Below are 23,128 nucleotides of genomic sequence, written 5' to 3'. Positions count from 1 at the left end.
AGTCCCCGGAGCCAGCTGTAGGGTCCGTCAGAGGGTTGGAGTGGCTGCAGGGCCTGTCAGCGGGGCTGGAGAGGCCGCAGGGCCCGTCAAAGGGGTTGGAGTGGCTGCGGGTAACATCCCAGGGCTCGGAAGGGCCTCAGAGCCCATCCCAGGGCTTGGAGGGCCTTCAGGGTGCGTCACAGGCTTGCATCAGATCAAGACGCATTTTCATAGACCCACACAATTTCTCTTGAAGGTGCTGAATTGTACTGAATAGTCTTCAAAACACACAGAGCAGACCCAGCAAACAAGCCGCTGGTGCTAGGAACTAGTTTTGTGTTGTTTGTTTGTTTGTTTGTTTTTCGTTAACTTTGTTTCATGAGAACAGATACCAAATGGGTATTTTCAGGCAAGGGCAAAGATGACCCTGGAGTTGAAGCTATCTAAAGGATGAATAACTAGGAATCTATTTACTCGAGAAGACCCTTTTGTAAGGAAAAATCCTACACACGTGCACTGGAGTTTGATACTAATCCATTTGTTGGAAACCACTGGAAAACAATGGAAAGCTATTCTAATACGAAGTACGCTCATTCTAATGCAAAAAATCACAGCCCTAGAGTGAGAGACCCCAGCCCAACAGGAGACCCTTCCCCTCTGAGGATGCGCAGAATCATTTTGTCATGTCAGCCGTAGGCTAATTCTGGAACCTGTGAGAAGTTAGGGGATTGTACTAGCATGGAAATGTAGTGATAAAAGATTGTATCAAGCGTGGCGTGGAAAATCTTTCCATGTGCTGGCTTTGTGGGAAACCACCTGGTACCCAGACTCGCGCAGTTCTGAAAGAAAACTGTGTCTCGACCTGGTGTCTGGATTGGCTTCTTGCGCATCGGGTAACAAATCCAAACTTTTCTCGGACAACTTGGCGAGCTGTAAATCTCTGGCACTGCCAGCATCGGGGCACACCTTTCTAAAACCTTTTAGCAGCGCCGTAGGATACCACATTTGTTCAGGGCTGAATTCCAAAGCCATCGGAGGTGGCAATCATGATAAAACCCGGCCCACATCCCCCCCCAGCCCTTGCCACCTGTAGCCATCCTGCCTCAGGGCTGATCGCTGGCTGGAATTTTTAACTCCTTGTCTAACCACAGAGGTTGTCATTCGGGGACAAATACTGGGTTAAGTTCACCGTCGGTGCAAGAGGAGCACGTGCTACCTGCAAGTGGGCAAAAGCATCAGCAAACATAGGCCAGCCCCCAGGGATCATAAACAACAAGAAAGGGATTAAGAAAAAGCACCTAAAAAGCACAGAAAAACAACACCAGAAAGGAAAAAATCAACATTGTGACCAGCAACTATCAATCTCAGAGAAAGCTTATAAGAAACACTCTTTTAAAACATTCCGGTCAGATGTGACGTTAGCTCAACCCTTTGTGCCCCAGCTTGGCTGCCAAAAAGTCTGTTGTGGTGTAACCCGGCAGGCCGCTCAGCACCACACATCTGTTCGCTCACGTCCCCCCATCCTGAGTGAACGTGCAGAGAATCGGAAGGAAAATAAAAGCTCATAGGCATTGATAAAGAGTTTAATAATAAAGGAATAGAAAATAATAATACAAATCATACAATACATTAAAAAGACAATCAATAAAATTTATTAATGTAAACAATTTTTTCCCAGCCTAATGCTCTCCTATCACCACCATGATCACAACATCACAAAATATCACAAAAAATCCACCATGATCACAATATCACAAAATCACCTAGCAATTTCCCATCATTTCACACTAATGAATCCCCATCACCGTCATGACTTCCCATCCCACTGATCATTTCCTATCCCAGCAACCTCCCATTGCTGATCCCAAGGCTCAGTTCCCAACTCCCATCCATCCATCCATCCATCCATCCATCCATCCATCCATCCATCCATCCATCCATCCACCCATTTTCTCCCGTCCGTGCTGGCCATGCCCACATCCATTCACGGACTGAGCATGGGCAGCGGGAGCGGGCTGCATTAAATCCCCTCGGCATCCCACTGCCAGAACAACTGCAGGCAGAGGCGTTGCTGAGTGAACACCTACACTAGAGGAATTTAAGAAAAAAGGCTATAAAGCAGAGAAAGGACCAGAAAGGAAGAAATAAGCTTTCAATCCCTGCCATTTTGTGTCCCAACAAGCAGTTCCCATGCCCAAACTTGCCCATGCCAGGTATTGCCCATCCCAACAGCTTCCATCGCAACACTCCCAACACTCATTCGTGACCCCCCCATCTCCCATCCCCCCCCGTTGCCCATCCCTGACAGTGAGAAACACTGACTAGCTACAGCACTAAAGAAGGGTAAGGGCAAGCGAGAGGGGAAAGGGCTGAAGAGTGCGGCTCAAGCTGGAGCAGGTGCCTGCAGAGGTCTCTGTGCCTGCGTGCTGAGCTCAGCGCCACTGGGTGCTGCAGGGGCCGTCGAGGAGCGCAGGGTCACGGGTAGCCGGCATACTTGGCTATGGCCCCGTCTTTCTGCCGCTGCGCGAAGAATTGCACAGGGCCGATCTTCATCTGGTGGGCCGCCCGCTGCCGCTCCTCCTGGGCCAGCTGCTTCAGGCGCTCCCGCTCGGGACGCTGCTGCAGCGTGATGGGCACCGGCTCCTCCTGCTCCTCCAGCGGCGTGGGCGCCGCGTCACCGCCTGCCCAGGGCCCCACGCAGGGCACGTAGTCCACGCGGGGCCGTGCCAGGGGCTGCAGCATGCGCGGCTGTGTGGGCAGAGCCCCCCGCTGCGCTTGGCCCCCCGCGGCTGGCAGGCACAGCGCTCTGGGCGCCTGCTCTAGGGCAGCGTCCCCTGTTCACGCCGTGCTGCCTGGTGGTGCCGGCACCACCTTCTCTTTGCCGCCAGCTGGGGATTGGGGGGCAGCGGGCACAGCTGGCACTGTCTGCGCGGCGCTGGGCATCGTGCTGGGGCTGCTGGAGGTGGGCTGCGGCTGCACACAGGGCAGCTGGCGCCCTGGCCCCAGCGCCTTCGCCCTGGCCCCCAGCGGCTGCAAAGTCTCGCTGGGGGTCTTTGTGTCCCGGCGCTGGCGCTGCAGCGTCTTGGCCCTGACGCCTTGGGGACAGAGGCTGTCCTGGGGCCGCACGGCACCGGGCTCCGCGCTCGGAGTCTCCGGCAGCAGCCGCGCTCTGCGGGGAGGCGGCGACGCTGCTCCTTGCCCCCCAGCAGCCCCCGGGCTTCGGGCTCTCTTGCTGGGCGCCCGGCTGTTGTTGGTCGCTGGCTGCTGCCTGCCACTGCCGTCTTTCCTGCTGCTGCCACGGCGTCCTGGGGCCTTGGACATCCTGGCGTCCCTGGCACGGCGTCCCTGGCAAGGCGTCTCGGGGCCTTGGACACCCTGGCCCAGCAGCATCTTCCTGTCCTTGCCAGGGGGTTTCTCCATTGCTGGCCTCTTGGGCTGGGAGCTCTCCGCTGTCCTGGGGGTGCTGGTGGGCGCGCGGCGCTTGGCCCCCCGCTTGGTGCCGGTGGACACAGGGGCAGCCAGGGGGCTCTTGAGGGGACCCAGGGGGCATGTGGGCAGGGGTGTCCTCTGCTCACTGAGGACTTGGGTGTCAGGGGACCTCTTGGGGGGACTCAGGGGGGGTTGGGCAGGGGTCTACTAGGGGAACTGAGGACCTGGGTGTCAGGGGACCTCCTGGGGGGACTCAGGGGTGGACTGGGTAGGGGTCTACTAAGGGCACCGGGCAGGGGACTGGCTGCAGGGCTGAGCGGGGGGCTCAATGCCAGCACAATAGGGGACTGCACCAACAGCCCACCCCCAACCTTCTCGGGGTACACCCCAGGGGTTGAGGGTACCTCACCGAGGGCTCCTGTGGCTTCCAGTCCCTGCGTGCTCGGCTCCTCGATGTCCTCGGAGAGGTCGGGCAGCTGGGAGAGGAGGCGGCTGAGGGCAGGACTGCTGGGCGAATCGGGGAAGGCGTCCTGGGGCTCCACGGCCTCGAGCCAGCTGAACAGCTCCTCCGTGCCGGGGATGTCCAGGTCGGCCAGGAGCTGGTCCTGCAGGTGCTGCAGCAGCTGGCTGTCCCCTGCCAGCTCTGGAAAGGCCTCGGCGAAGGCATCAGGGCCCAGCTCGGGCAGCTGCGGGGGCTCCTCAGGCACCTGCGGGGCTGTCGCCGCTGAGGACGAAGCAAGAAAATCCCCCAAGACGGGCGATGTCAGCTTTCCCATGGCTCATGGGTGTGGGGCGACAACGGGGCGGCTGTGCCAGCGCCAAACTCACCGTCGGGCGTCGCCGTCTGGGTGCTGCGGGTCGATGGAGCCAGGAAAGGCTCGGGGGGAGTGGGGTCAGGCAGCGGGGGCCCCTGGTCCTCGCTGAGCCCCACGGCGTGGTCGCAGGGCTCCGGCAGCTGCCCCTGGCTGCTGGTCACGGTGCGGGGCGTGGGGAGCGCCTGCCCCCGGAGCCGAGGCCCCGGGACGAGGGGTGGCGGGGGCCTGCGGTGGGCGGGGGCCTGCAACAGGCAGGTGCCTGCGGGGTGCAGGGGCTCCCCGTGGAGCACGGCCCTGGGCCCCAGCCCCAGCGCATGGTGGGGCACCAGTGTCCCCGTCACCATGGGCTGTCCGCACTGGCAGACAGGGGCACAGGGAAGAGCGGTGTGGGGGAGCTGCCCCACGGGGGGGAGCTGCACCACCTGCAGGTTATGCCCCACGGGGGGGAGCTGCACCGGCTGCAGGTGGTGCCCCTCGGGTGGGAGGTGCACCGGCTGCAGGATATGCTCCTCGGGTGGGAGGTGCACCACCTGCAGGTTATGCCCCACGGGGGGGAGCTGCACCGGCTGCAGGATATGCCCCACAGGGGGGAGCTGCACCAGCTGCAGGTGGTGCCCCTCGGGTGGGAGGTGCCCCCCAGGTGGCAGCTGCGCCACGGGTGGGAGCTGCAGCACCTGCCCCTGGACCTCCGGCACCACGTGCCAGACGGTGGCCTGGGGCAGCGCGTAGGAGAGGGTGGGTACCTGGGGGGGCTGCAAGGGCACCGCCATCGCTCCGGGGAAGGAGGGCAGCAGCCAGGCAGCCACCGTTGGCGGCTCAGCTGGGACAACGAAGGGGGAGTTGGGCGTCTGCGGCACCGGCGGCAGCCGTCTGGGGAATCTCTCTGTGAGGAAAAAGGGCGCTGGGCTGAGCTCTCGGGCGCTGGGCTCGCCGGCAGGGCCGCAGCCCCGGGAGGAGCGGGAGCCCGCTGCTGTACCTGCCATGGTCGCTGGAGAGTGGGGCGGTTCGTTGGGGAACCCGGGCAACGGGGGCTCCGCCCCAACGGCTGACCAGCCCCTCACCGCCATCTTGGTGAGGACTGCAGTTTCTCTACCCAAGCAGGCTTCCCAGCGCCATCAGTTTCCATCCCCATGAGCCTTTCCCGTCCCAGTCCTCATTTGCCAGGCCCAGGGGGGTTTCGCACTCCAACACTTTCCCCTCCCAAGGATTTTCCATCCCAAGACTTTTCCATCCCAAGACTTTTCATCCTCCCGGCGATTTCCCATCCCGACAGTTTCACAGCCCAACAGATTCCCATGCAAACTATTTCCCATCAGCACGAAGCGTTTCTTAATCCCATGAGATCTCATCCCAAAGACTTCCCATCCCTTGCATTTCTTTTCCAACTATTTCCTACCGCAACGAATCGTACCCACCCCATTCAAGATTTCCCATCCCAATAATTTCCCATCCCAAGAGAGATTTCCCTACCCCAATGCTTTTCCTTTCCAATGATTTCCTCCCCAAGGAAGATTTCCCATCCCAATGCCTTTCCTTAAGGATGACTTCCTCCCCAAGGAAGGTATCTCATCCCAATGCTTTTCCTTCCCAAGGAAGCTTTCCCATCCCAAGGAAGATTTCCCATCTCTTTCATTTCCTAGCCCCATGGCTTTCCAGCCCAAGGAAGTCTTCCCATCCCAGCAATCATTTCTCATCCCACTCATCATTTCCCATCCCCACGATTTCTCATTTTCACCATCCAAAAGACAGCTTAGCCAGCCCACAGCTAGAGAGAGATCACAACAGGGATTTGTACGATTCTGGTAGATTCAAGGGCATGGACACTTGGCGTGCTAACGATTGCACTTTATTCCAGAGCAACACAGATCACCGGTACCAAGAGCGCTATGATGAATCTGGCGAAGATGTAGATAGATGGTTCTTGCAGGTATTACCAGGAAATAAACAGGTGTCTGCACTTCTCTCTAGCTACCTTAGTAAAAGATCGGAAGGATAGAGCACTAATTAACAGTAGCATTATAAGAGGCACTACTGTGGCAGTGAAAATACCAGCAGGACATCGGCGTCTCCCATTGCACCATGCAGACCTCCATGCCTTGAGTGCCACCAGCAGTACTCCATGCGAGCTGGACGCTCAGGGCACTTATGGCCACCCACCTTTGTGAGGTCAAAGGCTGACAGTGACTCTCTGCTGACCTCACACGGCTCTTGGGCACCCCGATGGCAGCACTGACGGCGCTAAGCTGACTGCCATGAGCAAAGGCTGACATGAAATGGCTGCTGCGCAACGCCAGGAGCAATGTCTGCCGGGCCGGGGGTTCGGATGGGAGCTCGGCCTTCGGCCTGGGAACTGCACCTGGGAGCCAGGGACGTCCTCGATGTGCAGCTGGACACCTGGGCCTGAGAAAGCAAGGTTTCTTGAAAGAAAATTGGAAACATCGTCACCTAGTGGCTGTCTCAGGGGGACGGATCGAAACGCACAGCATCTCCTGGTTACCTAAAGTGCTGGTGTCCTACGCCCTCGTATGTCTCAATGACATAAAAAGGGACAGATTTTTACCCCAAATGCAGCTCCTTTCTGTGGGAAGCTTCCCGTGCTGCGCATCCTCCTCTCTTTCTAGTATGTGGCTTCGACTTTAGGCGTGTTGTTTTTTCTCCTTGTGAGAAACAAAGTTGTGTTTTTGCAATAGAAGGTGTTTTTGCAGTGGAAAAATCCACTAACCTTGCATATGCAAAAGTGGCATTGTGTGGCATAGCAGTGGGGAATCCGTTAAGCAGATAAGGGGAAGGTCCCACTGTCCCAAAATAACGAGGATAGCTAAGAAAAACAGGATGAGCAGTGCGAGATCAGTAAAAGCAAAGATCACGGGCCCTCTAGTCACAAGAGAAGAAGGAAAAAATAAAAGGTTAAGGAGAAATTAACGGTTGGTCAAATAAAATTGTACGTATATGGTATAGTAGTGCGTCGAGTAGGCTGTGAACCCGTAGTACTCAGCCAATGAAGAAACGGGAGAAATCAGGTGTCGGGTAATAGGGAATACACGGTTATGATAAACTTTTACTGCGCGCTCCTGCTTGCAGGATGCCCGCCATTGCAATCGCGAATAAAAAAGCTCCACAGAAGATCCTGTCTGAAGAAAATTATTGAGATTTTTCTCAGGGTTTAGGGGCTCGTCCCGGATCTTGTTGCCTACCAGAGAGTTCTTGCTACCACAGACAGGAAGGTGCACCCTCTGATTTCAGCGGTCCCGTCGGGGGTGGTGGCTTGTCTCGGGATGGCTGACAAAGGACTGAGACTGTTCATCTGAAGACAGGCTCTGAGAAGAACTGGGGAGAAAGGAGGCCAATACAGACAGACCACAGAGCACAGCCCAGACACAGCCCAGCCAGAGCACGTACACAGCACAGAGAGCACAGACACAGCCCAGCCAGAGCCCAGACACAGCACGGACAGAGCCCAGCCAGAGCCCAGACACAGCACAGGCACAGCACAGACGGAGCACAGACAGAGCAGAGAGAGCACACACACAGCACAGAGCCCAGACACAGCACGGACAGAGCCCAGACACAGCTGAGACACAGCCCAGACACAGCCCAGACACAGCCCGGACAGAGCACGGACAGAGCACAGACACAGCACAGACACAGCACAGAGAGCACAGGCCCAGCACAGAGCACAGGCACAGCACAGACACAGCACAGAGAGCACAGACACAGCGCAGATGGAGACCAGACAGAGCACGGACAGAGCCCAGACAGAGCACGGACAGAGCCCAGACACAGCCCAGACACAGCCCGGACACAGCCCGGACAGAGCACAGAGAGCACAGGCCCAGCACAGAGCACAGGCACAGCACAGACACAGCCCGGACACCGGAGCCGTTATCCCAGCATGGCAGCAGCAAGGTGACAATGTGCTCGCCTGGAGGACAGCTGAAATCTTTCCGCATGTCTCACAGCTCACCCAGAGATCGGGATCACCTGGTTACTGCTGCTTTTAGATGGTGGTCTTCAGCCTGCTGTTCCCTAGGACGGCCCTCCACTGGGGTAGTCTGCTTCGCCTTCCTATTGCTCCTTCCCCTTCTCAGTAGGACTTTCTTCCCTTACTAAACGAGATGACTTGTGCATCCATTCTTTCATCTTGTGTGTATCGGTGACTGGGAATGCCACAGGGCAGTCCCCGGAGCCAGCTGTAGGGTCCGTCAGAGGGTTGGAGTGGCTGCAGGGCCTGTCAGCGGGGCTGGAGAGGCCGCAGGGCCCGTCAAAGGGGTTGGAGTGGCTGCGGGTAACATCCCAGGGCTCGGAAGGGCCTCAGAGCCCATCCCAGGGCTTGGAGGGCCTTCAGGGTGCGTCACAGGCTTGCATCAGATCAAGACGCATTTTCATAGACCCACACAATTTCTCTTGAAGGTGCTGAATTGTACTGAATAGTCTTCAAAACACATAGAGCAGACCCAGCAAACAAGCCGCTGGTGCTAGGAACTGGGTTTTGTTTTTGTTTGTTTGTTTGTTTTTCGTTAACTTTGTTTCATGAGAACAGATACCAAATGGGTATTTTCAGGCAAGGGCAAAGATGACCCTGGAGTTGAAGCTATCTAAAGGATGAATAACTAGGAATCTATTTACTCGAGAAGACCCTTTTGTAAGGAAAAATCCTACACACGTGCACTGGAGTTTGATACTAATCCATTTGTTGGAAACCACTGGAAAACAATGGAAAGCTATTCTAATACGAAGTACGCTCATTCTAATGCAAAAAATCACAGCCCTAGAGTGAGAGACCCCAGCCCAACAGGAGACCCTTCCCCTCTGAGGATGCGCAGAATCATTTTGTCATGTCAGCCGTAGGCTAATTCTGGAACCTGTGAGAAGTTAGGGGATTGTACTAGCATGGAAATGTAGTGATAAAAGATTGTATCAAGCGTGGCGTGGAAAATCTTTCCATGTGCTGGCTTTGTGGGAAACCACCTGGTACCCAGACTCGCGCAGTTCTGAAAGAAAACTGTGTCTCGACCTGGTGTCTGGATTGGCTTCTTGCGCATCGGGTAACAAATCCAAACTTTTCTCGGACAACTTGGCGAGCTGTAAATCTCTGGCACTGCCAGCATCGGGGCACACCTTTCTAAAACCTTTTAGCAGCGCCGTAGGATACCACATTTGTTCAGGGCTGAATTCCAAAGCCATCGGAGGTGGCAATCGTGATAAAACCCGGCCCACATCCCCCCCCAGCCCTTGCCACCTGTAGCCATCCTGCCTCAGGGCTGATCGCTGGCTGGAATTTTTAACTCCTTGTCTAACCACAGAGGTTGTCATTCGGGGACAAATACTGGGTTAAGTTCACCGTCGGTGCAAGAGGAGCACGTGCTACCTGCAAGTGGGCAAAAGCATCAGCAAACATAGGCCAGCCCCCAGGGATCATAAACAACAAGAAAGGGATTAAGAAAAAGCACCTAAAAAGCACAGAAAAACAACACTAGAAAGGAAAAAATCAACATTGTGACCAGCAACTATCAATCTCAGAGAAAGCTTATAAGAAACACTCTTTTAAAACATTCCGGTCAGATGTGACGTTAGCTCAACCCTTTGTGCCCCAGCTTGGCTGCCAAAAAGTCTGTTGTGGTGTAACCCGGCAGGCCGCTCAGCACCACACATCTGTTCGCTCACGTCCCCCCATCCTGAGTGAACGTGCAGAGAATCGGAAGGAAAATAAAAGCTCATAGGCATTGATAAAGAGTTTAATAATAAAGGAATAGAAAATAATAATACAAATCATACAATACATTAAAAAGACAATCAATAAAATTTATTAATGTAAACAATTTTTTCCCAGCCTAATGCTCTCCTATCACCACCATGATCACAACATCACAAAATATCACCAAAAATCCACCATGATCACAATATCACAAAATCACCTAGCAATTTCCCATCATTTCACACTAATGAATCCCCATCACCGTCATGACTTCCCATCCCACTGATCATTTCCTATCCCAGCAACCTCCCATTGCTGATCCCAAGGCTCAGTTCCCAACTCCCATCCATCCATCCATCCATCCATCCATCCATCCATCCATCCATCCATCCCATCCATTTTTCTCCCGTCCGTGCTGGCCATGCCCACATCCATTCACGGACTGAGCATGGGCAGCGGGAGCGGGCTGCATTAAATCCCCTCGGCATCCCACTGCCAGAACAACTGCAGGCAGAGGCGTTGCTGAGTGAACACCTACACTAGAGGAATTTAAGAAAAAAGGCTATAAAGCAGAGAAAGGACCAGAAAGGAAGAAATAAGCTTTCAATCCCTGCCATTTTGTGTCCCAACAAGCAGTTCCCATGCCCAAACTTGCCCATGCCAGGTATTGCCCATCCCAACAGCTTCCATCGCAACACTCCCAACACTCATTCGTGACCCCCCCATCTCCCATCCCCCCCCGTTGCCCATCCCTGACAGTGAGAAACACTGACTAGCTACAGCACTAAAGAAGGGTAAGGGCAAGCGAGAGGGGAAAGGGCTGAAGAGTGCGGCTCAAGCTGGAGCAGGTGCCTGCAGAGGTCTCTGTGCCTGCGTGCTGAGCTCAGCGCCACTGGGTGCTGCAGGGGCCGTCGAGGAGCGCAGGGTCACGGGTAGCCGGCATACTTGGCTATGGCCCCGTCTTTCTGCCGCTGCGCGAAGAATTGCACAGGGCCGATCTTCATCTGGTGGGCCGCCCGCTGCCGCTCCTCCTGGGCCAGCTGCTTCAGGCGCTCCCGCTCGGGACGCTGCTGCAGCGTGATGGGCACCGGCTCCTCCTGCTCCTCCAGCGGCGTGGGCGCCGCGTCACCGCCTGCCCAGGGCCCCACGCAGGGCACGTAGTCCACGCGGGGCCGTGCCAGGGGCTGCAGCATGCGCGGCTGTGTGGGCAGAGCCCCCCGCTGCGCTTGGCCCCCCGCGGCTGGCAGGCACAGCGCTCTGGGCGCCTGCTCTAGGGCAGCGTCCCCTGTTCACGCCGTGCTGCCTGGTGGTGCCGGCACCACCTTCTCTTTGCCGCCAGCTGGGGATTGGGGGGCAGCGGGCACAGCTGGCACTGTCTGCGCGGCGCTGGGCATCGTGCTGGGGCTGCTGGAGGTGGGCTGCGGCTGCACGCAGGGCAGCTGGCGCCCTGGCCCCAGCGCTTTCGCCCTGGCCCCCAGCGGCTGCAAAGTCTCGCTGGGGGTCTTTGTGCCCCGGCGCTGGCGCTGCAGCGTCTTGGCCCTGACGCCTTGGGGACAGAGGCTGTCCTGGGGCCGCACGGCACCGGGCTCCGCGCTCGGAGTCTCCGGCAGCAGCCGCGCTCTGCGGGGAGGCGGCGACGCTGCTCCTTGCCCCCCAGCAGCCCCCGGGCTTCGGGCTCTCTTGCTGGGCGCCCGGCTGTTGTTGGTCGCTGGCTGCTGCCTGCCGCTGCCGTCTTTCCTGCTGCTGCCACGGCGTCCTGGGGCCTTGGACATCCTGGCGTCCCTGGCACGGCGTCCCTGGCAAGGCGTCTCGGGGCCTTGGACACCCTGGCCCAGCAGCATCTTCCTGTCCTTGCCAGGGGGTTTCTCCGTTGCTGGCCTCTTGGGCTGGGAGCTCTCCGCTGTCCTGGGGGTGCTGGTGGGCGCGCGGCGCTTGGCCCCCCGCTTGGTGCCGGTGGACACAGGGGCAGCCAGGGGGCTCTTGAGGGGACCCAGGGGGCATGTGGGCAGGGGTGTCCTCTGCTCACTGAGGACTTGGGTGTCAGGGGACCTCTTGGGGGGACTCAGGGGGGGTTTGGGCAGGGGTCTACTAGGGGAACTGAGGACCTGGGTGTCAGGGGACCTCCTGGGGGGACTCAGGGGTGGACTGGGTAGGGGTCTACTAAGGGCACCGGGCAGGGGACTGGCTGCAGGGCTGAGCGGGGGGCTCAATGCCAGCACAATAGGGGACTGCACCAACAGCCCACCCCCAACCTTCTTGGGGTACACCCCAGGGGTTGAGGGTACCTCACCGAGGGCTCCTGTGGCTTCCAGTCCCTGCGTGCTCGGCTCCTCGATGTCCTCGGAGAGGTCGGGCAGCTGGGAGAGGAGGCGGCTGAGGGCAGGACTGCTGGGCGAATCGGGGAAGGCGTCCTGGGGCTCCACGGCCTCGAGCCAGCTGAACAGCTCCTCCGTGCCGGGGATGTCCAGGTCGGCCAGGAGCTGGTCCTGCAGGTGCTGCAGCAGCTGGCTGTCCCCTGCCAGCTCTGGAAAGGCCTCGGCGAAGGCATCAGGGCCCAGCTCGGGCAGCTGCGGGGGCTCCTCAGGCACCTGCGGGGCTGTCGCCGCTGAGGACGAAGCAAGAAAATCCCCCAAGACGGGCGATGTCAGCTTTCCCATGGCTCATGGGTGTGGGGCGACAACGGGGCGGCTGTGCCAGCGCCAAACTCACCGTCGGGCGTCGCCGTCTGGGTGCTGCGGGTCGATGGAGCCAGGAAAGGCTCGGGGGGAGTGGGGTCAGGCAGCGGGGGCCCCTGGTCCTCGCTGAGCCCCACGGCGTGGTCGCAGGGCTCCGGCAGCTGCCCCTGGCTGCTGGTCACGGTGCGGGGCGTGGGGAGCGCCTGCCCCCGGAGCCGAGGCCCCGGGACGAGGGGTGGCGGGGGCCTGCGGTGGGCGGGGGCCTGCAACAGGCAGGTGCCTGCGGGGTGCAGGGGCTCCCCGTGGAGCACGGCCCTGGGCCCCAGCCCCAGCGCATGGTGGGGCACCAGTGTCCCCGTCACCATGGGCTGTCCGCACTGGCAGACAGGGGCACAGGGAAGAGCGGTGTGGGGGAGCTGCCCCACGGGGGGGAGCTGCACCACCTGCAGGATATGCCCCACGGGGGGGAGCTGCACCGGCTGCAGGTGGTGCCCCTCGGGTGGGAGGTGCACCGGCTGCAGGATATGCTCCTCGGGTGGGAGGTGCACCACCTGCAGGTTATGCCCCACAGGGGGGAGCTGCACCGGCTGCAGGTTATGCCCCACGGGTGGGAGGTGCACCACCTGCAGGTTATGCCCCACGGGTGGGAGCTGCACCGGCTGCAGGATATGCCCCACAGGGGGGAGCTGCACCAGAGGCAGGTGGTGCCCCTCGGGTGGGATGTGCCCCCCAGGTGGCAGCTGCGCCACGGGTGGGAGCTGCAGCACCTGCCCCTGGACCTCCGGCACCACGTGCCAGACGGTGGCCTGGGGCAGCGCGTAGGAGAGGGTGGGTACCTGGGGGGGCTGCAAGGGCACCGCCATCGCTCCGGGGAAGGAGGGCAGCAGCCAGGCAGCCACCGTTGGCGGCTCAGCTGGGACAACGAAGGGGGAGTTGGGCGTCTGCGGCACCGGCGGCAGCCGTCTGGGGAATCTCTCTGTGAGGAAAAAGGGCGCTGGGCTGAGCTCTCGGGCGCTGGGCTCGCCGGCAGGGCCGCAGCCCCGGGAGGAGCGGGAGCCCGCTGCTGTACCTGCCATGGTCGCTGGAGAGTGGGGCGGTTCGTTGGGGAACCCGGGCAACGGGGGCTCCGCCCCAACGGCTGACCAGCCCCTCACCGCCATCTTGGTGAGGACTGCAGTTTCTCTACCCAAGCAGGCTTCCCAGCGCCATCAGTTTCCATCCCCATGAGCCTTTCCCGTCCCAGTCCTCATTTGCCAGGCCCAGGGGGGTTTCGCACTCCAACACTTTCCCCTCCCAAGGATTTTCCATCCCAAGACTTTTCCATCCCAAGACTTTTCATCCTCCCGGCGATTTCCCATCCCGACAGTTTCACAGCCCAACAGATTCCCATGCAAACTATTTCCCATCAGCACGAAGCGTTTCTTAATCCCATGAGATCTCATCCCAAAGACTTCCCATCCCTTGCATTTCTTTTCCGACTATTTCCTACCGCAACGAATCGTACCCACCCCATTCAAGATTTCCCATCCCAATAATTTCCCATCCCAAGAGAGATTTCCCTACCCCAATGCTTTTCCTTTCCAATGATTTCCTCCCCAAGGAAGATTTCCCATCCCAATGCCTTTCCTTAAGGATGACTTCCTCCCCAAGGAAGGTATCTCATCCCAATGCTTTTCCTTCCCAAGGAAGCTTTCCCATCCCAAGGAAGATTTCCCATCTCTTTCATTTCCTAGCCCCATGGCTTTCCAGCCCAAGGAAGTCTTCCCATCCCAGCAATCATTTCTCATCCCACTCATCATTTCCCATCCCCACGATTTCCCATTTTCACCATCCAAAAGACAGCTTAGCCAGCCCACAGCTAGAGAGAGATCACAACAGGGATTTGTACGATTCTGGTAGATTCAAGGGCATGGACACTTGGCGTGCTAACGATTGCACTTTATTCCAGAGCAACACAGATCAGCGGTACCAAGAGCGCTATGATGAATCTGGCGAAGATGTAGATAGATGGTTCTTGCAGGTATTACCAGGAAATAAACAGGTGTCTGCACTTCTCTCTAGCTACCTTAGTAAAAGATCGGAAGGGTAGAGCACTAATTAACAGTAGCATTATAAGAGGCACTACTGTGGCAGTGAAAATACCAGCAGGACATCGGCGTCTCCCATTGCACCATGCAGACCTCCATGCCTTGAGTGCCACCAGCAGTACTCCATGCGAGCTGGACGCTCAGGGCACTTATGGCCACCCACCTTTGTGAGGTCAAAGGCTGACAGTGACTCTCTGCTGACCTCACACGGCTCTCGGGCACCCCGATGGCAGCACTGACGGCGCTAAGCTGACTGCCATGAGCAAAGGCTGACATGAAATGGCTGCTGCGCAACGCCAGGAGCAATGTCTGCCGGGCCGGGGGTTCGGATGGGAGCTCGGCCTTCGGCCTGGGAACTGCGCCTGGGAGCCAGGGACGTCCTCGATGTGCAGCTGGACACCTGGGCCTGAGAAAGCAAGGTTTCTTGAAAGAAAATTGGAAACATCGTCACCTAGTGGCTGTCTCAGGGGGACGGATCGAAACGCACAGCATCTCTTGGTTACCTGAAGTGCTGGTGTCCTACGCCCTCGTATGTCTCAATGACATAAAAAGGGACAGATTTTTACCCCAAATGCAGCTCCTTTCTGTGGGAAGCTTCCCGTGCTGCGCATCCTCCTCTCTTTCTAGTATGTGGCTTCGACTTTAGGCGTGTTGTTTTTTCTCCTTGTGAGAAACAAAGTTGTGTTTTTGCAATAGAAGGTGTTTTTGCAGTGGAAAAATCCACTAACCTTGCATATGCAAAAGTGGCATTGTGTGGCATAGCAGTGGGGAATCCGTTAAGCAGATAAGGGGAAGGTCCCACTGTCCCAAAATCACGAGGATAGCTAAGAAAAACAGGATGAGCAGTGCGAGATCAGTAAAAGCAAAGATCACGGGCCCTCTAGTCACAAGAGAAGAAGGAAAAAATAAAAGGTTAAGGAGAAATTAACGGTTGGTCAAATAAAATTGTACGTATATGGTATAGTAGTGCGTCGAGTAGGCTGTGAACCCGTAGTACTCAGCCAATGAAGAAACGGGAGAAATCAGGTGTCGGGTAATAGGGAATACACGGTTATGATAAACTTTTACTGCGCGCTCCTGCTTGCAGGATGCCCGCCATTGCAATCGCGAATAAAAAAGCTCCACAGAAGATCCTGTCTGAAGAAAATTATTGAGATTTTTCTCAGGGTTTAGGGGCTCGTCCCGGATCTTGTTGCCTACCAGAGAGTTCTTGCTACCACAGACAGGAAGGTGCACCCTCTGATTTCAGCGGTCCCGTCGGGGGTGGTGGCTTGTCTCGGGATGGCTGACAAAGGACTGAGACTGTTCATCTGAAGACAGGCTCTGAGAAGAACTGGGGAGAAAGGAGGCCAATACAGACAGACCACAGAGCACAGCCCAGACACAGCCCAGCCAGAGCACGTACACAGCACAGAGAGCACAGACACAGCCCGGACACAGCACAGACACAGCACGGACACAGCACAGAGAGCACAGACACAGCCCGGACACAGCACAGACACAGCACGGACACAGCACAGACACAGCCCAGCCAGAGCCCAGACACAGCACGGACAGAGCCCAGCCAGAGCCCAGACACAGCACAGGCACAGCACAGACGGAGCACAGACAGAGTAGAGAGAGCACACACACAGCACAGAGCCCAGACACAGCACGGACAGAGCCCAGACACGGCCCAGACACAGCCCAGACACAGCCCAGACACAGCACGGACAGAGCACGGACAGAGCCCAGACAGAGCACGGACAGAGCCCAGACACAGCCCAGACACAGCCCGGACACAGCACGGACACAGCACGGACAGAGCACAGAGAGCACAGGCCCAGCACAGAGCACAGGCACAGCACAGACACAGCCCGGACACCGGAGCCGTTATCCCAGCATGGCAGCAGCAAGGTGACAATGTGCTCGCCTGGAGGACAGCTGAAATCTTTCCGCATGTCTCACAGCTCACCCAGAGATCGGGATCACCTGGTTACTGCTGCTTTTAGATGGTGGTCTTCAGCCTGCTGTTCCCTAGGACGGCCCTCCACTGGGGTAGTCTGCTTCGCCTTCCTATTGCTCCTTCCCCTTCTCAGTAGGACTCTCTTCCCTTACTAAACGAGATGACTTGTGCATCCATTCTTTCATCTTGTGTGTATCGGTGACTGGGAATGCCACAGGGCAGTCCCCGGAGCCAGCTGTAGGGTCCGTCAGAGGGTTGGAGTGGCTGCAGGGCCTGTCAGCGGGGCTGGAGAGGCCGCAGGGCCCGTCAAAGGGGTTGGAGTGGCTGCGGGTAACATCCCAGGGCTCGGAAGGGCCTCAGAGCCCATCCCAGGGCTTGGAGGGCCTTCAGGGTGCGTCACAGGCTTGCATCAGATCAAGACGCATTTTCATAGACCCACACAATTTCTCTTGAAGGTGCTGAATTGTACTGAATAGTCTTCAAAACACATAGAGCAGACCCAGCAAACAAGCCGCTGGTGCTAGGAACTAGTTTTGTGTTGTTTGTTTGTTTGTTTGTTTTTCGTTAACTTTGTTTCATGAGAACAGATACCAAATGGGTATTTTCAGGCAAGGGCAAAGATGACCCTGGAGTTGAAGCTATCTAAAGGATGAATAACTAGGAATCTATTTACTCGAGAAGACCCTTTTGTAAGGAAAAATCCTACACACGTGCACTGGAGTTTGATACTAATCCATTTGTTGGAAACCACTGGAAAACAATGGAAAGCTATTCTAATACGAAGTACGCTCATTCTAATACAAAAAAACACACCCCTAGAGTGAGAGACCCCAGCCCAACAGGAGACCCTTCCCCTCTGAGGATGCGCAGAATCATTTTGTCATGTCAGCCGTAGGCTAATTCTGGAACCTGTGAGAAGTTAGGGGATTGTACTAGCATGGAAATGTAGTGATAAAAGATTGTATCAAGCGTGGCGTGGAAAATCTTTCCATGTGCTGGCTTTGTGGGAAACCACCTGGTACCCAGACTCGCGCAGTTCTGAAAGAAAACTGTGTCTCGACCTGGTGTCTGGATTGGCTTCTTGCGCATCGGGTAACAAATCCAAACTTTTCTCGGACAACTTGGCGAGCTGTAAATCTCTGGCACTGCCAGCATCGGGGCACACCTTTCTAAAACCTTTTAGCAGCGCCGTAGGATACCACATTTGTTCAGGGCTGAATTCCAAAGCCATCGGAGGTGGCAATCGTGATAAAAACCGGCCCACATCCCCCCCCAGCCCTTGCCACCTGTAGCCATCCTGCCTCAGGGCTGATCGCTGGCTGGAATTTTTAACTCCTTGTCTAACCACAGAGGTTGTCATTCGGGGACAAATACTGGGTTAAGTTCACCGTCGGTGCAAGAAGAGCACGTGCTACCTGCAAGTGGGCAAAACCATCAGCAAACATAGGCCAGCCCCCAGGGATCATAAACAACAAGAAAGGGATTAAGAAAAAGCACCTAAAAAGCACAGAAAAACAACACTAGAAAGGAAAAAATCAACATTGTGACCAGCAACTATCAATCTCAGAGAAAGCTTATAAGAAACACTCTTTTAAAACATTCCGGTCAGATGTGACGTTAGCTCAACCCTTTGTGCCCCAGCTTGGCTGCCAAAAAGTCTGTTGTGGTGTAACCCGGCAGGCCGCTCAGCACCACACATCTGTTCGCTCACGTCCCCCCATCCTGAGTGAACGTGCAGAGAATCGGAAGGAAAATAAAAGCTCATAGGCATTGATAAAGAGTTTAATAATAAAGGAATAGAAAATAATAATACAAATCATACAATACATTAAAAAGACAATCAATAAAATTTATTAATGTAAACAATTTTTTCCCAGCCTAATGCTCTCCTATCACCACCATGATCACAACATCACAAAATATCACAAAAAATCCACCATGATCACAATATCACAAAATCACCTAGCAATTTCCCATCATTTCACACTAATGAATCCCCATCACCGTCATGACTTCCCATCCCACTGATCATTTCCTATCCCAGCAACCTCCCATTGCTGATCCCAAGGCTCAGTTCCCAACTCCCATCCATCCATCCATCCATCCATCCATCCATCCATCCATCCATCCATCCACCCATTTTCTCCCGTCCGTGCTGGCCATGCCCACATCCATTCACGGACTGAGCATGGGCAGCGGGAGCGGGCTGCATTAAATCCCCTCGGCATCCCACTGCCAGAACAACTGCAGGCAGAGGCGTTGCTGAGTGAACACCTACACTAGAGGAATTTAAGAAAAAAGGCTATAAAGCAGAGAAAGGACCAGAAAGGAAGAAATAAGCTTTCAATCCCTGCCATTTTGTGTCCCAACAAGCAGTTCCCATGCCCAAACTTGCCCATGCCAGGTATTGCCCATCCCAACAGCTTCCATCGCAACACTCCCAACACTCATTCGTGACCCCCCCATCTCCCATCCCCCCCCGTTGCCCATCCCTGACAGTGAGAAACACTGACTAGCTACAGCACTAAAGAAGGGTAAGGGCAAGCGAGAGGGGAAAGGGCTGAAGAGTGCGGCTCAAGCTGGAGCAGGTGCCTGCAGAGGTCTCTGTGCCTGCGTGCTGAGCTCAGCGCCACTGGGTGCTGCAGGGGCCGTCGAGGAGCGCAGGGTCACGGGTAGCCGGCATACTTGGCTATGGCCCCGTCTTTCTGCCGCTGCGCGAAGAATTGCACAGGGCCGATCTTCATCTGGTGGGCCGCCCGCTGCCGCTCCTCCTGGGCCAGCTGCTTCAGGCGCTCCCGCTCGGGACGCTGCTGCAGCGTGATGGGCACCGGCTCCTCCTGCTCCTCCAGCGGCGTGGGCGCCGCGTCACCGCCTGCCCAGGGCCCCACGCAGGGCACGTAGTCCACGCGGGGCCGTGCCAGGGGCTGCAGCATGCGCGGCTGTGTGGGCAGAGCCCCCCGCTGCGCTTGGCCCCCCGCGGCTGGCAGGCACAGCGCTCTGGGCGCCTGCTCTAGGGCAGCGTCCCCTGTTCACGCCGTGCTGCCTGGTGGTGCCGGCACCACCTTCTCTTTGCCGCCAGCTGGGGATTGGGGGGCAGCGGGCACAGCTGGCACTGTCTGCGTGGCGCTGGGCATCGTGCTGGGGCTGCTGGAGGTGGGCTGCGGCTGCACACAGGGCAGCTGGCGCCCTGGCCCCAGCGCCTTCGCCCTGGCCCCCAGCGGCTGCAAAGTCTCGCTGGGGGTCTTTGTGTCCCGGCGCTGGCGCTGCAGCGTCTTGGCCCTGACGCCTTGGGGACAGAGGCTGTCCTGGGGCCGCACGGCACCGGGCTCCGCGCTCGGAGTCTCCGGCAGCAGCCGCGCTCTGCGGGGAGGCGGCGACGCTGCTCCTTGCCCCCCAGCAGCCCCCGGGCTTCGGGCTCTCTTGCTGGGCGCCCGGCTGTTGTTGGTCGCTGGCTGCTGCCTGCCGCTGCCGTCTTTCCTGCTGCTGCCACGGCGTCCTGGGGCCTTGGACATCCTGGCGTCCCTGGCACGGCGTCCCTGGCAAGGCGTCTCGGGGCCTTGGACACCCTGGCCCAGCAGCATCTTCCTCTCCTTGCCAGGGGGTTTCTCCGTTGCTGGCCTCTTGGGCTGGGAGCTCTCCGCTGTCCTGGGGGTGCTGATGGGCGCGCGGCGCTTGGCCCCCCGCTTGGTGCCGGTGGACACAGGGGCAGCCAGGGGGCTCTTGAGGGGACCCAGGGGGCATGTGGGCAGGGGTGTCCTCTGCTCACTGAGGACTTGGGTGTCAGGGGACCTCTTGGGGGGACTCAGGGGGGGGTTGGGCAGGGGTCTACTAGGGGAACTGAGGACCTGGGTGTCAGGGGACCTCCTGGGGGGACTCAGGGGTGGACTGGGTAGGGGTCTACTAAGGGCACCGGGCAGGGGACTGGCTGCAGGGCTGAGCGGGGGGCTCAATGCCAGCACAATAGGGGACTGCACCAACAGCCCACCCCCAACCTTCTCGGGGTACACCCCAGGGGTTGAGGGTACCTCACCGAGGGCTCCTGTGGCTTCCAGTCCCTGCGTGCTCGGCTCCTCGATGTCCTCGGAGAGGTCGGGCAGCTGGGAGAGGAGGCGGCTGAGGGCAGGACTGCTGGGCGAATCGGGGAAGGCGTCCTGGGGCTCCACGGCCTCGAGCCAGCTGAACAGCTCCTCCGTGCCGGGGATGTCCAGGTCGGCCAGGAGCTGGTCCTGCAGGTGCTGCAGCAGCTGGCTGTCCCCTGCCAGCTCTGGAAAGGCCTCGGCGAAGGCATCAGGGCCCAGCTCGGGCAGCTGCGGGGGCTCCTCAGGCACCTGCGGGGCTGTCGCCGCTGAGGACGAAGCAAGAAAATCCCCCAAGACGGGCGATGTCAGCTTTCCCATGGCTCATGGGTGTGGGGCGACAACGGGGCGGCTGTGCCAGCGCCAAACTCACCGTCGGGCGTCGCCGTCTGGGTGCTGCGCGTCGATGGAGCCAGGAAAGGCTCGGGGGGAGTGGGGTCAGGCAGCGGGGGCCCCTGGTCCTCGCTGAGCCCCACGGCGTGGTCGCAGGGCTCCGGCAGCTGCCCCTGGCTGCTGGTCACGGTGCGGGGCGTGGGGAGCGCCTGCCCCCGGAGCCGAGGCCCCGGGACGAGGGGTGGCGGGGGCCTGCGGTGGGCGGGGGCCTGCAACAGGCAGGTGCCTGCGGGGTGCAGGGGCTCCCCGTGGAGCACGGCCCTGGGCCCCAGCCCCAGCGCATGGTGGGGCACCAGTGTCCCCGTCACCATGGGCTGTCCGCACTGGCAGACAGGGGCACAGGGAAGAGCGGTGTGGGGGAGCTGCCCCACGGGGGGGAGCTGCACCACCTGCAGGTTATGCCCCACGGGGGGGAGCTGCACCGGCTGCAGGTGGTGCCCCTCGGGTGGGAGGTGCACCGGCTGCAGGATATGCTCCTCGGGTGGGAGGTGCACCACCTGCAGGTTATGCCCCACGGGGGGGAGCTGCACCGGCTGCAGGATATGCCCCACAGGGGGGAGCTGCACCAGCTGCAGGTGGTGCCCCTCGGGTGGGAGGTGCCCCCCAGGTGGCAGCTGCGCCACGGGTGGGAGCTGCAGCACCTGCCCCTGGACCTCCGGCACCACGTGCCAGACGGTGGCCTGGGGCAGCGCGTAGGAGAGGGTGGGTACCTGGGGGGGCTGCAAGGGCACCGCCATCGCTCCGGGGAAGGAGGGCAGCAGCCAGGCAGCCACCGTTGGCGGCTCAGCTGGGACAACGAAGGGGGAGTTGGGCGTCTGCGGCACCGGCGGCAGCCGTCTGGGGAATCTCTCTGTGAGGAAAAAGGGCGCTGGGCTGAGCTCTCGGGCGCTGGGCTCGCCGGCAGGGCCGCAGCCCCGGGAGGAGCGGGAGCCCGCTGCTGTACCTGCCATGGTCGCTGGAGAGTGGGGCGGTTCGTTGGGGAACCCGGGCAATGGGGGCTCCGCCCCAACGGCTGACCAGCCCCTCACCGCCATCTTGGTGAGGACTGCAGTTTCTCTACCCAAGCAGGCTTCCCAGCGCCATCAGTTTCCATCCCCATGAGCCTTTCCCGTCCCAGTCCTCATTTGCCAGGCCCAGGGGGGTTTCGCACTCCAACACTTTCCCCTCCCAAGGATTTTCCATCCCAAGACTTTTCCATCCCAAGACTTTTCATCCTCCCGGCGATTTCCCATCCCGACAGTTTCACAGCCCAACAGATTCCCATGCAAACTATTTCCCATCAGCACGAAGCGTTTCTTAATCCCATGAGATCTCATCCCAAAGACTTCCCATCCCTTGCATTTCTTTTCCAACTATTTCCTACCGCAACGAATCGTACCCACCCCATTCAAGATTTCCCATCCCAATAATTTCCCATCCCAAGAGAGATTTCCCTACCCCAATGCTTTTCCTTTCCAATGATTTCCTCCCCAAGGAAGATTTCCCATCCCAATGCCTTTCCTTAAGGATGACTTCCTCCCCAGGGAAGGTATCTCATCCCAATGCTTTTCCTTCCCAAGGAAGCTTTCCCATCCCAAGGAAGATTTCCCATCTCTTTCATTTCCTAGCCCCATGGCTTTCCAGCCCAAGGAAGTCTTCCCATCCCAGCAATCATTTCTCATCCCACTCATCATTTCCCATCCCCACGATTTCCCATTTTCACCATCCAAAAGACAGCTTAGCCAGCCCACAGCTAGAGAGAGATCCCAACAGGGATTTGCACGATTCTGGTAGATTCAAGGGCATGGACACTTGGCGTGCTAACGATTGCACTTTATTCCAGAGCAACACAGATCAGCGGTACCAAGAGCGCTATGATGAATCTGGCGAAGATGTAGATAGATGGTTCTTGCAGGTATTACCAGGAAATAAACAGGTGTCTGCACTTCTCTCTAGCTACCTTAGTAAAGATCGGAAGGGTAGAGCACTAATTAACAGTAGCATTATAAGAGGCACTACTGTGGCAGTGAAAATACCAGCAGGACATCGGCGTCT

At 58.1% G+C, this 23,128-nt stretch overlaps 1 protein-coding gene across 1 annotated transcript; it reads right to left on the bottom strand.

Moving 5' to 3' along the window:
• Window positions 1–11,207: 11,207 nt before the first annotated feature.
• LOC136786959 (nascent polypeptide-associated complex subunit alpha, muscle-specific form-like) lies at window positions 11,208–12,575 on the bottom strand. The gene has a single exon (XM_066983306.1). The coding sequence runs from the start codon at window positions 12,573–12,575 to the stop codon at window positions 11,208–11,210; it is 1,368 nt and encodes a 455-aa protein (XP_066839407.1).
• Between the last annotated feature and the right edge of the window lie 10,553 nt (window positions 12,576–23,128).

The sequence above is a fragment of the Anser cygnoides genome, chromosome 26 (genome assembly GCF_040182565.1).
Source record: "Anser cygnoides isolate HZ-2024a breed goose chromosome 26, Taihu_goose_T2T_genome, whole genome shotgun sequence".
Taxonomy (NCBI): Eukaryota; Metazoa; Chordata; class Aves; order Anseriformes; family Anatidae; genus Anser; species Anser cygnoides.
This window is presented reverse-complemented; position numbering and strand designations above follow the sequence as displayed.

What these genes read in the sequence shown, in the direction of transcription:
- LOC136786959 (XM_066983306.1), bottom strand. Translation starts at nt 12,575, where the DNA reads ATGGGAAAGCTGACATCGCCCGTCTTGGGGGATTTTCTTGCTTCGTCC.